At 37.2% G+C, this 17,180-nt stretch overlaps 1 protein-coding gene across 1 annotated transcript in view; it reads right to left on the bottom strand.

Annotated features, from left to right (window-relative positions):
- Nucleotides 1–221: 221 nt before the first annotated feature.
- rnf128b (ring finger protein 128b) overlaps nt 222–17,180 on the bottom strand; it is a 42,751-nt gene continuing 25,792 nt past the window's right edge. Inside the window, exons 3-7 of the mRNA XM_065253809.2 lie at nt 12,264–12,335; nt 12,045–12,127; nt 8,140–8,227; nt 7,884–7,986; nt 222–742 (exon numbers count right to left, since the gene is read on the bottom strand). Coding sequence (XP_065109881.2) covers nt 657–742; nt 7,884–7,986; nt 8,140–8,227; nt 12,045–12,127; nt 12,264–12,335 — 432 coding nt within the window. The 3' untranslated portion in view covers nt 222–656. The remainder of the gene's footprint in view (nt 743–7,883; nt 7,987–8,139; nt 8,228–12,044; nt 12,128–12,263; nt 12,336–17,180) is intronic.

Genomic DNA, 17,180 nt, shown 5'->3' with positions numbered 1-17,180 from the left:
CCCACAAGCTCCTAACAAGAGTTCACAAAAGAATGTTCCAACAATTAATCTTTTTTACATTCCTTGTGGACATTTCAGCTCCATAGAATTTAAAGTGAATGCAGTAGACTGTATATATAATAGTTCACATCAGCCTTTATTTTAAAAGACAATTTTATAAATGAACAGTCAACTAACAGAAGTGTACAATCAGTAAAAAATAACAATGAATCATCTTCTGATATTTGTTTAATTAACTTTTAAACTTACTTTATACTATTGTATATATACTGTACATGTAGGATACATTTCTTTAAGATTACACCATTTTCATATAACATGCGATTTATTTTAAACCTGTTGTCTTAATTTATTTTAAAATTGTAAAGCCTGACCAGCTTAGCACATTGGAAGATTTCATAGTAATAATTTCATACTTCACTAATTTAGGTATTGTATCTGTTGCCTTTAAACAAGTCCATTAAGAGTCTCTATTTACCGACTTATGCCAAACAGCCTGTTCAAACACATTGATCAACCTTTATTTCTTTTCAGTTTGATCCAATATGACATGTTTGGCTATTCCTGCATCGTTTAATCATTTAAAATGGATTTTAGTTACACATTTAATAAGATTTTCCATCTACAATTAATTGTTTACTTAATCAAGGTCAGGACTAGATTGAAATTTGATGATCTTCAAATGCTGGGTTCTCATAAATGTGCTCTATCTGAACATCCACATGGTCTGTTTCACAGTTTGCTGCTGACATAAAGAAAAATTATTAAGCACTTTATATTAATACTTCATTCATATCAGTATTGTATACGTATAAATTATCTGTATACAGTAGGCCTACCCCATCAAGACACTATGGTACTAATTGTACTGTTATCACACACACACACACACACACACACGCGTGCACACACACACACACACACACACACACACACACACACACACACACACACACACACATTCTGGTTTCCATGTTTTGTGGGGACATTCCATAGACTTAATGCATTCTATACCATACAAACTGTATATTCTATTCCCCTTACCTGCCCCATTCCCTAACCCCAACCATCACAGAAACCCTTCTTGTATCTTAGATTTTCAATAAACATCATCTTGTTTGATTTATAAGCTTGTTTCGTCATGGGGACATCAAAATGTCCTCACAAGGTCACAAAAACACTTGTATTCCTATCTTTGTGGGGACAATTGGTCCCACAACGTGATAATTACCAGGTACACACACACACACACACACACACACACACACACACAAACTTTAAAGTGCCCTATTTTCTAATATAACAAAAATTCTTCTTTAGTACTTAGTTAATCTTAAAAACATAGGTGTCCTTATCTGTGTTATTTTGAGATGTCATGAATATGAACTGAAATGCATTTAACATACTTTCTCGTATTACAATGTATTAATATGTATTACAATCGTTCAAATGTATAACAAGTGGTACCTAAATACATTTTTAAATTACATTTTAGCATATTTCATATTAATGTTCTAAAGAACAAAAAAGTAGTCTATATTACAGTTGTTACCAATTGCTTACACACATTTTCAAAACTAAGTCTCCTTTTTTCAAAACTCTACACACAACTCTCAAAACTGCACACACAAAATGCAAAGTAGCTCACATCTCTATCAAAATGCAACACTCATAATAATAATTTTTTGGATATACCATCTAAACACTGCTGTTCTAAATCTAAAGCTCTTTGGTCTTTCATAGGCTTATATCTACATTTCAATACAATGTTCTACAATGAAAGTAATCTGCTGAGAGGGGTGACAAGTACACCGGAAACGCCAATGCAATGCTGAAACAGAAAATATTTTTTAGTCCAAACATTACTGTTGTATACATTAGCATACAACAAAATTATAAACATGTAAACCAAAAGTATATTCTTTACAGTAGAATACAGAATTCGTGCACGAGTTTTGGAAGGCGTTCCCTAGAAATGAGCTGTGAAGGAGGGAGGCTGTTCTTACGCATGCGCTCATTTAAAGAAAACTGAGTAACCGTTTTTGGATTCTCAGTCGGCGAAAAACTTCCTCTTTTGCGCCTTTAACAATAGCTGGAATTACAATCCACTTACTTCACTATGCACAAATAATTATTTTGAATACCATGCTGTTAACGCCAACTCTCCTACTCAACTTCATGTCGTTGTAGTTTACTGAACTTAAGGTCCACTTTAACATCCACCTGGAGAAGCCCTACCCTACAGACTTCCTCACACTCACCTCCTTATTCGACCTAACTCGGCTCACCACTGCTGCCACACACAGGTCTACACCAGCAACTGCACTATGGACAACATTAAGGTTGTACCTCTTCATCGATCTGACCACTTTTTTAATAACTTTCAACATGCACAATACTACATCTCACACTGCCTCCAATACATTCAACCATCGCTCTCTCCCCCTTGGAGCCTCTCCACTGAGGTGGCATTCTTTTCATCTTTAGATGCTGATGCTGCATTTAACACCTTATGCTCTGCACTAATATCATGTTTACATACTCTTTGCCCTTGGGCCTCCAGACCAGCTCATGCTACTCCCTTTGCCCCTGGCTATCTGACACCTGCTCCAGGAGCAACAAACTACAATCAGGGCTGCTGAAAGGAAATGGCACAAAACTAACAACACTGCCAAACGTTGTCACTACCAGTAACTTCTGCCATTTTTATCCAACATCACTACAGTTATAACATCCTACTTTACCACAAAGGTATGTAATTCACCCAACACAAATCAACTGTTCAAAACTTTAATTTCTCCCCTCTTTGCCCACTTCCTCATTGTCAGCTGATGACTTTGCTAACCTTTTGACTAACAAAACATCATCCATCAGCAACCAAATTACAAAAAAAATTACAAAAAAGCATTACAACTAGCTAAGGCGGAATCCAAATCATTAGTTTTGTTTCTGCAAGACCTGTTGGCAGCCTTTGACAGAGTAAACCATCATATCATACTAGCCACCCTATCTTCGCTAGGGATCACAGGTACTCGTCTCCAATGGTTCAAATCTTTTACCTTCAATAGATCCTTTAGGGCAGTGGTCACCAATCCTGGTCCTGGAGGGCCGGTGTGTCTGCAGAGTTTAGCTCCAACCTTAATCAAACTTAATTAGCTACTTCAGGTGTGTTTGATAAGGGTTGGAGCTAAACTCAGCAGAGACACCGGCCCTCCAGGACCAGGATTGGTGACCACTGCTTTAGGGTGTCATGGAGGGGCATGCTATCCACAGCTAACCAGATTTTCACTGGGGTCCCTCAGGGATCACTGCTTGGTCCACTTTTTTTCTCCATCTGCACAACATCCTTAGGACCTATCATACAAACACATGGGTTCTCCTACCACTGCTATGCTGATGACACCCAGATCTTCTTCTCATTTCACCCAGATGAGCCCACCATGGCAGCACGCATTACAGCCTGCTTAAGGGCTTGTTATAGTTGTGCATAACCACGACGGCGTAGGTTCCGCGTCGGTTTTCATTTATACTTTTGCGTCGTTATCCATGTCAACGTGCAAACACACATGCAGGCCGCTGGTAGGCAGTATCCACGCGTGTAACCACAGTAGCAGTGTGACCGTCAAAGAAGAAGAAGCTTGGCAAGTTACCCACAAACAAAGAAGAAACAGCACCTTGTTGTGTATGATTTGAAAAGATCAGCAGTGATGCAAGTAAATAAATAGCGACTTTTGTTGCAGTTTGAGTTAAAATACTCTTCAACTTGGCCCATTACTCCTTCCAGGGCTGGACTGGGACAAAAATTCGGCCCTGGCATTCTGGCCCAAACCGGCCCACACTACATACACTGCAAAAAATTATTTTCAAGAAAAAAAATTCTTAGTATTTTTGTCTTGTTTTCAGTATAAATATCAAAAAATTCTTACATTTAGATGCTTTTTCTTGATGAACAAAATTACTTTTTTTCTTGGGTCATTTTGCTCATCAAGAAAAAGTATCTTATTTTAAGAATTTTTAGATATTTTTACTGAAAACAAGACAAAAATACTAAGAATTTTTTTCTTGAAAATCTTTTTTTGCAGTGTATATAATTACAAATACCACCCATCTTTGCACGCCTTTAAATATGTATAGCAATAGCAACTCCAATTCCATAAAAGCACTAAACCCAATTAATAGCAGGTAGAAAAGAGTGAGAGTTGACACAACAAACACTGCTAGAACGTGTTATTTATTAATGCAATAAAACTGTATAATCCACACTTATGAATCCTAAAACAAGCTTCATGCAAATGGCAAATTTGCTATTGAATTGCTGACTTTTTACAAAATACAAGTGCTGCTTACAGTAATGTTGAAAACTGATTAATACTTGCAGTACTTACAGGAAAGTATTCACTACATTCATTGAACTAAACTTGTGAGATTACAGTAATAAAGATTTTTAACATGATCTGTCAAGTGTGTTGTTACAATAAACATATGAAGAGTTTGGTTCCAAAACGCAATAAACGCCATTTTTGAAAAAAATGAGTTACTGCCAGAACCAGTATTATATCAGGTCAGTATTAAAAAGTAAATTCTTAATTTTACGCAAAATCCAATATCCGCCGTGTTATTCTGTCATCTTTTCTCCCTTTTTTCCCAAAACGCAATAAACGCCGCTCCTCCTTTTTTACAGAATGCCATAAATCCACTCCACAGATTACAGCGCACCATTCACGCAATGTAAACAAACAATGGCGGCGCGCTGAGTACACGGAGTCCTAGTTTTCCTCATCTACTTTGTACTTCATGATCAACAAACAAACAAAAACTAAATAATACTTTAATAGCATTGATAAACCTGTGATGGAAACGTAAGTCATCAACATCTAATAATTTACGCAAGAGGCACTTTGGGAGACGATCGCTTGTTTGCCCGGACCGACAGCATCAAGTTTCTGTCATGATAACACATTGACCCCAGGGGATCTTATGAAAAACTTTCCATAATTTTACTCAAAGTCAACGAAAATCGAGCCGGACCAAAAAATTTTACAGCTGATCGCTGTGAAAAACGTTAAGCGAAGACGTCAAGTATAACCGCAGCAATGACAGTGTTCTTAATATCACAAAGTAAGTGTTTTGATTAATTACATTAATGTTTATTTTTTTAATCAGTGTGTACAACTGTTCAACTAAATGAATATAACATGGCGAAGATGAATGCACATTTATATAGGCGATTGATTCAATAGATTTATAGCATTTTGAATAAAAACTTGTCATGGATTTATTGCATTTTGTGGAAAAATAATCCGTTTTTATAATAAATCTTTGAAAATCAAGTTACGGATTTGAATTTTTTATGTTTTTATAACCTAAAGATGCTATGTGAAAGTTTGTAACAGAAAATAGTGGTTTTCATTTTGACACTTTCTTGGTATAGAAAACACGTTTTTACCAAAATTTGTTAAAATGGATTTATTGCGTTTTGGAACCAAACTCTTCATATATTTTTCTGTAAGCAGAACTCCTGGATTGTTTGATTTTGCTTGAAGAGAAATGATACGTTTTGAAACAGACAATCAACGAAAAATCTACGGATCAGATACACTCTCGTAGTCACAGAGCAAAGAGTGCAATTATTTTATTGCGGCTTTATAACTATAATTTTGTGTTTTGACTCAGTTTTATCAAGGGGTATCTATCTACACTTGTGTTTTGAAAGCAAATCTGCTTACCCCAGGCACTACACTCACTTCCCCCTCGTCTCTCTCCCTCTCCTCACGGACACTTTGCGTGCTTGTGCTGCCAGTGCCACCACCGCACCGCCACCATCATCATCATCACCAGCGATGCGAGTTGAATGTCCTGCTGCCGCAGAAAACCTATGTGTTATTTTAACACATTTTGCAGCGTCTGCCTGAAGAGCCTGTTTCTTTTTGTCGCGCAGTTTTTCTGCGCCTCCCTTGCGTTTTTTCTCCATCTCTCTCTCTCTATTTTGACACGTGAACTGACCGACGATGCACTCTTGCTTGCACAGAGACCAAAGCGGTGATTGAGCCAGCTTAATGTCAGTAAAATAAAATTTACCAATGGGCTGCTGCTTAAATGTGAACGGGCCGGTCTATCTAGGAAAAAAAGGACGATGACTGGGCTGGTCAGTCATTGGGCCAGCTTAATGTCGTTTAAAAAAAAATAACTAATGGGCTGATGCTTATATGTCAGTGGGCCAGTCTGTCTAGAAAAAAAGACGCTAACTGGGCTGCTCAGACAAAGATATAATGAGATGTATCGGCCCAAAAAGTACGTCGTCCCACCGGGAAACTGCCTGGTTTACCAGATGGCCAGTCCGCCCCTGACTCCTTCCAAAACTGTCAGAAATGTTTAGTCTTTGATGACGAACTGTCCTTCACTAGCTGTTTCTCAATTTCAAGGATATTTCCATTGCAGGACTGTTCCTTACAAGTCACTTCCTTCAGAGGCTAGGCGAGGCTCTTCTTTAGCATTTGGAGAACACGTAAATGGAACAGGCTAGCAAGTGCACATCATTGCGTCAGTGAAAAGGTGTGCTTTCATCATTCCGCGCATAGGATTGTGGGTGATTTCAGAGCACAAAGAGCATGAAGGCTACACATATGGATCCTTTTCTGTATATGGGATATTTCTCGGAAAAGGACTCAGTCCTTGGTTGAAATTCTGAAGATCCTCGACATTGGAACAGTCCTTCGACGGATGTCGATAACGTAGCATCCTCAAAATTCTGGCTTCCGAGGATCCTTCCTTGAAATTGAGAAACATCTACTGATAACATTGCAGAGACAGTGCAATGATGTCGATTTGCATTATACAGGATCAGAAAGATATGACCCTTCCTTATGAAGCATACTGCACAACACCTCCTATATCTTAAAAAAATACTCTCTCTCTCTCTCTCTCTCTCTCTCTCTCTCTCTCTCTCTCTCTCTCTCTCTCTCTCTCTCTCTCTCTCTCTCTCTCTCTCTCTCTTGTACTTCTTGTATTATTGCCTCCCTATGACAAATCGGTTTATTGTTTTCTAGTCATTGAAAGTCGCTTTGTATTAAAGCATCTTCTAAATGCCTACTTGTAAATGTAAGTGTACAAAATGGTGTACTTAATGTAAAAAAAAATGGATTCCATCTATAGCCTAAAACGACAAGAACACCATAAATGAAGAACATTTTCTGTGTATTTTCTGTAATCTATGGGTGAAAAGGGGGCTTCTATGTGCATAGTTGATCTCAGAAAATTCTGATAAAATTGACAGTGTGCCTTCTGTGCAAATGGAAACATGTCTCGTAGTTGACTCTGGGATCACTTCCATAATTACAAATACAGCACATGTCACGAATCTTAACGAAATTAAGATACGTGACCAAAATTAAACGATCCAAGTCAAAAACAAAGCAATTTATAGTTTTATAATGGTTTAAAACTGTCAAGTCTGGTTTTGTGGCAAATGATAAACCCTTGAGGAATGTTTAAAACAGGGATGGGAATAGAGATGCATTTATACATTTGTGTTGTCTTCTAGAGTGAAGGTATAAACACTTTTCCATTGTTAATAAAACAGCCTAATGTAGCCTTAAATATCACTAATATATGACATATCCTGGTTATGGTGACATAATTAATGCATTCATGTGTGGATGTTCTGTGGTTTATACAAACAAGCTCCAGTTTGTTTCAAAATCCAACAACTGGAGTGTTTACTAGAACCATATAATCATATTAGAAGTAGAAAATTTAAATCATATATGCCTAATTCAAACCCCTTTACATACTATTTCGCATCTTAAACACAAAGCTAGAATTACAGCCAAGCTTTACCCATTCAATAGACACTAACAAATAATGTGTTCTGTTAACAGACTTACTGTCCATGCTCTGGATGTCTGAATGTGATGTGTCATGTTGACCAGCTGATGTGAGTGTCATTACTGGTGGACAAAAGTTTGTCTCACTGCTGTCGTCATCAATCTAAACACATACAACACACATCATCTAACGATATCAGATGGAGTAGCACCAAAACACCAGGAGTATCCGTGATACTGTCTGAATGCAATGCAATGAATTTCTATACTTGCAACACTACAGACACACATTACAAGTAAATGTAGGCAAGCTGACCTTGGATTTGATGATGTTATATTTACACATTGGGCAGGTAGGGTGCTCCAGGAACCATGGCTCTATACATTTCTTATGGTACAGATGCCTAAAACCAACAACAACAATAAAGAGCTTATAACTGAAAATGGTAAAAGATCTTAAAATACAAAGGCAGATCTCTACAGGCAGATACACCAATATTTGTTCAACAACACTTTACATTAGAGAACTGTTGTAAACAGATAAAACATTTTATTTTACTTTGATTTTACGTTATTTTAGGAAAACAAAATAAAAATTGATTAGAGGCATGCTATGTTAGATTTTTGCATTCAAATATTACAGAATCTCTGTTAATGCACTGTAAAACATTTCTGTAGAAATTACAGTATTCCTGGGTATTACTGGCAACTAGCTGCCAGTAATTTACTGTAGATTTTACATTTATGTTATTTACGGGCAAAAGTTTGTTCAAAGTTAAATGAACATGAAACATTTTCAGTCTTTATCTTCTACAGTAAGTTACTGGCAACCAGCTGCATAATTACAGCAAATTTTTTACAGTGTGTGTACCTATATTTACCCATGTTTTCAACAATGTGTAAATTCAGAGAAGTAGCTATTTAAAAAGATCTGGATATTGTAATAGAAAACCTGAACAACGCTTGTTCTAGCATGCTGGAAGCCGTTGCTCCCATTCGTAAAAAGAGAATTTAAGAAAAAACGCCAGCTCCATGGTATGACCATCATACTGCAGCCCTTAAAAAGGTAGCTAGAAAAATTTAACAAAATTATAGAAGCACAAAGTAAGAGGTATGGCGTGCAGCATGGAAAGAGAGTGTTCAACACTACAGACAGGCTATAAAAAACACCAGTTCTACCTATCTCAGCAAGCTTATTAAAGAAAATCACAATAACCCTCATTTGTCTTTAGTACAGTTGCGAAACTGACTAGAAACAAAGAACAAACAGAAACCGATACTAAATTTCAACACTGTAATAACGACTTTATGAACTTCTTTTCTAACAAAATTTGGGTTATTAGGGAAAACATCGAAGCTATGCAAGCAGCCACCTCTCTACCCAATAGTACATTTAACACTAGATTACCATACAAACATCTTGAGTCATTTAAAGCTACTACAATAGAAGAGCTCTCTAAATTAGTAACATCATCAAAATCATCGTCCTGTATGTTAGACCCTGTTCCCACAAAACTACTTAAAGAGGTATTCCCTCTAGCGTCAGACACAGTATTAAATATCTTTAACTCATCTCTAAAACTAGGCTATGTTCCAACAGCTTTCAAACTAGCAGTTATTAGACTGCTCATTAAAAAAACACACCTTGACCAGGGAGATCTTAATAACTTTAGACCAATCTCAAATCTTCCTTTTCTTTCTAAAATATTAGAAAAAGTAGTGGCAACTATGTACATTCTTAGTAAATAATATTATCTATGAAAAGTTCCAATCAGGATTCAGACCCCACAACAGGACAGAGACAGCACTGCTTAGAGTTACAAATGACCTCCTTTTAAAGGAACAGTATGTAGGATTGTGGCCAAAACTGGTATTGCTATAACAAAACTTGTGTCTAAAACTGGTACTGCAATTACCCAACTGGTGGCCAATACACAACATGACAACATAAACATCAGTTGAGGGCTGCAACTCCACTTTTTAAATGACATATCCTGGCCAGACCACTGTTGTCAGTTATATAAGTATTTAAAAATGAAAATGATTTCTTAATGTCTAGTGACATATCAGGGCCATTTTATGATTAATTTATATACATTTCTAAATTTCTTACATACTGTTAACATCAAATCGTGGTGAAATCTCAATTCTTATATTACTAGACCTTAGAGCAGCCTTTGACACAATAGATCACACATTCTTACTCAATATAAAACTAGCCTGGTTTAGATCATATCTAACAAATCGTTATCATTTTGTTTATGTAAATGAGGAATAGTCATATCACTCCCAGGTTAAATACGGCGTACCGCAGGGATCAGTTTTAGGTCCTATCCTGTTCTCGTTATATTTTACCTCTTAGAAACATTATCAGGAAACATAACATAAGTTTTCACTGCTATGCGGATGATACCCAACTTTACATCTCCTCACATCGTAACAAAACACACCAGTTCTGTAAACTCACAGACTGTATTTGCGATATAAATGACTGGATGGCACATAACTTCCTTATGCTAAACTCTAATAAGATAGAGATACTTATTATAGAACCGAATCGCTCCAAAATATGTCAGAACACAAGTTAACCATAGATGGCTGCACTGTGGTGCCATCTTCCACCATTAAGAACTTAGGTGTGGTGTTCGACAGCGATTTATCCTTCGATAATCATATCTCTAACTTCTGCAGCACAGCATTCTTCCATCTTATAAATATCTCAAAAATACCAGTCAAATATCGCATACAATTTAAAATAATACTAATCACCTACAAAGCCTTAAATGGCCTAGCCCCCTCGTATCTTAGAGAATTAATATCAGAAAACAATCCATCACATCCACTGCGGTCGCAAAATTCTGGTCTCTTAACTATCACTAGAATATCAAAAGTGTCTAAAAGTTGGAGGATCCTTTTCCTGCTTAGCCCCTAAACTCTGGAATGATTTGCCAACTGATGTCTGTGAATCAGACACACTTTATCACTTTACGGGAAATCATGTTAACACATGAGGTAAAGTAATCAAGTTTTATAAATGTTGTGTCTGATGGCATAATTTTATTTCATTATGTGGTTTCATGTAATGTTCAAAACGTAATTGTTAGTCATAGATGTTCCATATAAAACACTGCACAGATTTAAGTGTTCAGATTAACAAATTGAACATACACAAGCGAGTGGCCTGACAGACGCTTTTACTTCCGCATTTATCCACGAGACACTGTTGTTATGTGGTTTCTACATCAGTAAAGGTGGTAACAAAGGATAACGTGGATATTAACTTCATTTACAGGCGACTGCACTGCCCCGTGTCAATGTTTAGAATGGCAATTTTCTCACGATTTACAAGTAGTTGAAAACATTAGAGATATTGTTAGTTATCAGCTGGACAAAATATATAACACTGGACTAGTGTTTTTTTGGATATTTTACTGCAAATATCTTACAAATCGTACCTTTAATACCAAAATAATTTAAAAGATGTACTGCCTTGTGCAAACACATTATAAACATTATAGAAATATGTTAATAGTGAAACTGTCCACCCTCTCTTTGGTGATGTGTCGGTGTAAATCCTGTAAAAGTTTAGGTGTTTCTAACAAAAGAACCATATAATATATATAATTTGATTGTGTGTGGGGGGCCACTAAGATTATCCTTGTCAGTTTAGTGGCATCTGCGCCAGTTATATAGTTTATATAGTCTATAAGATAGTTATTATAGTTTATAAATTTTTAAATATGGATATTTTTCTTACAAAATCACATAGATTACGTCTGTGAAGCAGTATTTTGGGCTTGAAAGTCATGGACCCTGTTTTCTAGCGTTATAAAGCTTGGAAGAACCAGGAAATTTTCTAGAATTACTCACATTGTGTCCGTCTGAAAGATGATGGACATACTGTATGTATTTTGGATGGCTTGAGGGTAAGTAAATAATAGGGTAATAATAATTTTGAACTATTGCTTTAATTTAATTAACTGTTCTTTTTTTGCTTGTTATCAGAAATAATCTACTGAATAAGGACTATGTTGTTATCGATTCTTTGCTTAATTTTATCAGTTACGGGCCACAAAATCCATTTGTTTATGTTGTTGCCGCTAAAACCATCTACAAACACAGCTCAGTAAGTATGTCCTCATTTTCTAAGTTATAAAATTTCAGTAATGCTAGGCTTTACAAATCACAGAGAAGTGACAAGTTGATTTTCTCATACTGCACCTGCAGGGTAAAACTGTGACCTGTTCATCATGCTTGAACAAGTCAGTACATATTACACAGCTTATGTCTTCTGATTCAACCTCCTACAAACACACAGACATGAGAATTTTATTACATTTTTATAGCATTAGGGTTTTCGCAATTAAACTGAAATGCTTCTTTTGTCAGTTCTTCATCTTAAAATAGCTATTTGTCAATGATTTAGCAATGATACAATACCGGGTCACCTCTCCGCAGAGTCCGAACTTGTAACTTTGCTATTGCTTTTTTGGCCTCTATTTTAATCTCCTTCTGCAAAAATGAACAACAAAAAATAATGAGTATTAAAATGATACAAGCCAAGGTTATTACACAATTACTACTGACATAAGATACTACAATTAACATAGCAATCAAAACACCATGTTGTTTTAAGATAATTTCATAAATTCAATATGGACATTAACATTTGTATTAATTGATCATATGTTGTGTACATGCTGACACTAGTGGTTCACCCTTGGGAGCCTAGTCACCTCAGATCTTTTTAGAAAAGGCCAATGAACATTGGCGAATGGAATTTGAACATGCTCCACCCCGAATATCCAGGTGTAAAATGAGACGCAATGCACCATTCATTCAGACAGAATGACATAAACAGCGGACTGTTCATGTAATAAAGCCTAAAGAAGTCATTTTCTACTAAAAGACAGATCGGCTTACCCATCAGTCTGTTAGCTGCCTTGACATGTCAAGATCACATATATCCCAGCACATAGAGCCTTTTTTACCAGAGTACCAACACATCTCGACTGTGTCTGTTCCTCGAACAAATAAATACAGAGCACCGTTTACCTCGTTTCGTACAAATCTTATTAACATAAAATTAGAACACAATACATTAAAAGATGAAACTCAAATGTTAAAATTCGGCCTTCTTAACATTAAATCGCTTACCAATAAAGAACCAATTATCAATGAAATAATTACTGACCAAAACTTAGATGCACTCTGTTTAACAGAGACCTGGCTTAAAGCAGACGATTACATCAGTTTAAACGAATCCACCCCACAAGACTATTATTATAAACACGTTCCTCGTCTAAAAGGGAGAGAGGGTGGTGTAGCTATAATATACAACAAAATGTTCAAAGGAAACCATAAATCAGAACTAAAATTTAATTTGTTTGAAATAATACTGTTAAACATGGAAATAACTGATCATAACAACAAACAGCTTTCGTTTATTTTAGCTACCATATATAGGCCTCCGGGCCACCACACAGATTTTCTTAAAGAAATAGCAGACTTCCTATCTGAGCTTACAGTCACGGTAGATAAAGCTCTTATCGTTGGTGATTTTAACATCCATGTGGATAACTCAAAAGATGCATTAGGGCGTGCGTTTATGGATGTTCTAAATTCTCTCGGTATTAAACAAAACGTGTCTGGACCCACGCATACTCGTAAGCACACATTAGACTTAATTCTGTCACTCGGACTCAATATTAATGACATCGAAATATCACCCCAGAGCGATGCCGTTTCAGACCATTGCCTTGTGTCATACACAATACTTCTAGATAGGACCGTTCAGTCTACAACATGCTACAGATTAGCCAGAACAATAATTTCCACCACTAAAGATAGCTTTATTAGTACTCTTCCAGACTTGTCTCAAATGAAACATGTAGCAGATAACCGTGAAGATCTGGATATTATAAAAGAAAACCTGAACAACGTTTGCTCTAGCACGATGGATGCCGTTGCTCCCATTCGAAAAAAGAGAATCAAAGAAAAAACACCAGCTCCATGGTATGACCATCATACTGCAGCCCTTAAAAAAATAGCTAGAAAAATGGAAAGAAACTACCGAAACACAAAGTTAGAGGTGTGGCGTTCAGCATGGAAAGATAGTGTTCAACACTACAGACAGGCTATTAAAACCGCCAGATCTACCTATCTCAGTACGCTTATTAAAGAAAATCATAACAACCCTCGTTTCCTCTTTAGCACAGTTGCGAAACTGACTAGAAACAAAGAACAAACAGAAACCAATAGTAAACTCCAACACAATAGTAACGACTTCATGAACTTCTTTACTAACAAAATTATTTCTATTAGGGAAAACATAGAAACTACGCAGGCAGCCACCACTCTACCCAATAGTACATTTACCACTAGATTATCATACAAACATCTTGAGTCATTTAAACCTACTACAATAGAAGAGCTCTCTAAATTAGTAATGTCATCTAAATCATCGTCCTGTATATTAGACCCCATTCCCACAAAATTACTAAAAGAGGTATTCCATGTAGTGTCCGACACGGTACTAAATATCTTTAACTCATCGCTAGAATCAGGATACGTTCCAACAGCTTTCAAACTAGCAGTTATTAGACCGCTCATTAAAAAACCAAACCTTGACCAGGGAGATCTTAATAACTTTAGACCACTCTCAAATCTACCTTTTCTTTCTAAAATATTAGAAAAAGTAGTGGCAAGCCAGCTACGCACATTCATAGCGAATAATAATACATATGAAAAGTTCCAATCAGGATTCAGGCCCCACCATAGCACAGAAACAGCGCTGCTTAGAGTTACAAATGACCTCCTATTAACATCCGATCGTGGTGAAATCTCAATCCTTATATTACTAGACCTTAGTGCAGCCTTTGACACAATAGATCACAGAATCCTACTCAATAGACTAGAAAACTATGTTGGCATCAGTGGTCAGGCGTTAGCCTGGTGTAGATCGTATCTAACCTATCGATATCACTTTGTTTATGTAAATGAGGAAGACTCCTATCACTCCCCCGTTAAATACGGCGTACCTCAGGGATCAGTTCTAGGCCCTATCCTATTCTCGTTATATATGTTACCTCTAGGAGACATTATCAGGAAACATAACATTAGTTTTCACTGCTATGCGGATGATACCCAGCTTTACATCTCGTCACATCCTAGCGAAACCCACCAGTTTGCTAAGCTAACAGACTGCATTAGTGATATTAGGGACTGGATGGCACACAACTTTCTTGTGCTAAACTCCAATAAGACTAAGATACTAATTATTGAACCAAATCGCTCCAAACATAATATGTCAGATTACAAGTTGCCCATAGATGGCTGCACGGTGGTGCCATCTTCCACGGTTAAGAATTTAGGCGTAATGTTTGACAGCAATCTATCTTTCAATAGTCATATCTCCAACGTCTGCCGCACAGCATTCTTCCATCTTAGAAATATCTCAAAAATATGCCATATGCTGTCTCCATCAGATGCAGAAAAGCTTATCCATGCTTTTATGACCTGTAGAATAGACTATTGTAACTCGTTACTCGGGGGATGCCATGCAAATCAGGTAAACAAGCTACAGCTGGTTCAAAACGCTGCCGCTAGAGTACTTACTCGTTCTAAAAAGTATTACCACATTAGTCCAATTCTGGCATCTCTACACTGGCTACCAGTTAAATATCACCTACAATTTAAAACTTTACTTACTAATCACCTACAAAGCCTTAAATGGCCTAGCGCCCTCGTATATTAAAGAACTACTATCAGAATACAATCCACCACGTAAACTGCGATCACAAAATTCTGGTTACTTAATTATCCCTAGAATATCAAAAGTGTCTAAAGTTGGTAGATCCTTTTCCTACTTAGCCCCCAAGCTCTGGAATGATTTACCAAATAATGTTCGAGTATCAGACATAGTCGAGCAATTTAAATCTAAACTTAAGACATTCTTCTTTAACAAAGCATTCACATAGAATGTCCAGTAAATGTACTTTTCCCGCAGTAGTTATTTTGTCTAGAACAAAGCACTCACATACCTCATATGGGTAATTTACTCTTGCCGCAATAGTTAGCCTGTCTGGAACCGAGCTGAATTAAACCACTATAATGTATGAGACTTGCATAACATACGAACGGCCCCTACGCTAATAGAATTCTGTTTTTGTCTCCCTGTCTCGTCCTCGACCCCGAGGACAATGAGACAAACAGACCCAGTTCCTGTTGCTGTGAAGGTCATCGCACCACTGATCTACTGGCTGTCCTTCAACGTGATGCCCAACCGATGCGCGACCAATGGCCACCGGCTGAACCAGTTTAATCCGCTTACCCGATTCCTATCCCTATCATGTCTATATATTATAAATATAAATATTAATTTTCCTCCTAGGGTTTTTTGTCCTTCTAGGTTTTTTCCCATTGGGTTTTCTCCTAGGGGGTTTTTTAGTCCCAGGGAGAGTCAGCCAACTTTGGCTTAACTTAGCACTTTACTGTATACGTTACATTATTAATATGCTCGCTTACACAGTATAAGAAGTGGAATATAGCAGCTAAGGATAAAAAACTATGTATTGATTTTCAATGTTCTCCTCTACATCTACTCATGTAAAGCTGCTTTGCAACAATTAACAATTGTGAAAAGCGCTATATAAATAAAATTGAATTGAATTGAATTGAATAAAAGAGACTTGCTTTCACTGGCCTCAACTCTCACGTAATCTTGAGATCCTGGCCTGGGTTCATGCCCTTAATTTCTGCCACTCCATTTAGGGAAAAGATAGTTAACTTGCAAGCTTTGCCTGCAGACCATGGAGACTCATCCTTATGTCTAGTATGTGCACTCTGCATCTACATGGAACATAATAACGTATGAGCTTTATATGCTTGGATCAGCTCTATGTTAGTTTTGGAAGACCTCAGAATGGAATACTAGGCCATTTCTAAGCCTGTTCACAAGATGGCTGCCACCAGTCCTGAGTCAGTTCATGCTAGGATCCAGAGGTACATGTCTAGCCTAGCAGATACCCGATGGTCAACGGAACCAGCTGGGCCGATCAGGTCAACGGAACAAGCTGGGCCGATCGGGTCAACGGAACAAGCCAGGCCAATCGGGTCAATGGAACCAGCCGTGCCGATCGGACCGTATTTTTAGCTTTTTCTGAGCCGAGTGAGTCATTTCAGCCAAGTGAGTCATCTGAACCGAGTGAGACAGCCAAGTCCATTGAATAATCAGTGTGTACTCTGGCTTTGTGTTGTGTTGGGACTGCGTCTTGCTCTTCTGCTTCACAGAAAATCTCTCAAACTCATGAACCTGAGTCTCCTGAACTCCCTGTCACGGCTGGAAGGTTCGAACCT

The sequence above is a fragment of the Paramisgurnus dabryanus genome, chromosome 16 (assembly GCF_030506205.2).
Source record: "Paramisgurnus dabryanus chromosome 16, PD_genome_1.1, whole genome shotgun sequence".
Classification (NCBI taxonomy): Eukaryota; Metazoa; Chordata; class Actinopteri; order Cypriniformes; family Cobitidae; genus Paramisgurnus; species Paramisgurnus dabryanus.
This window is presented reverse-complemented; position numbering and strand designations above follow the sequence as displayed.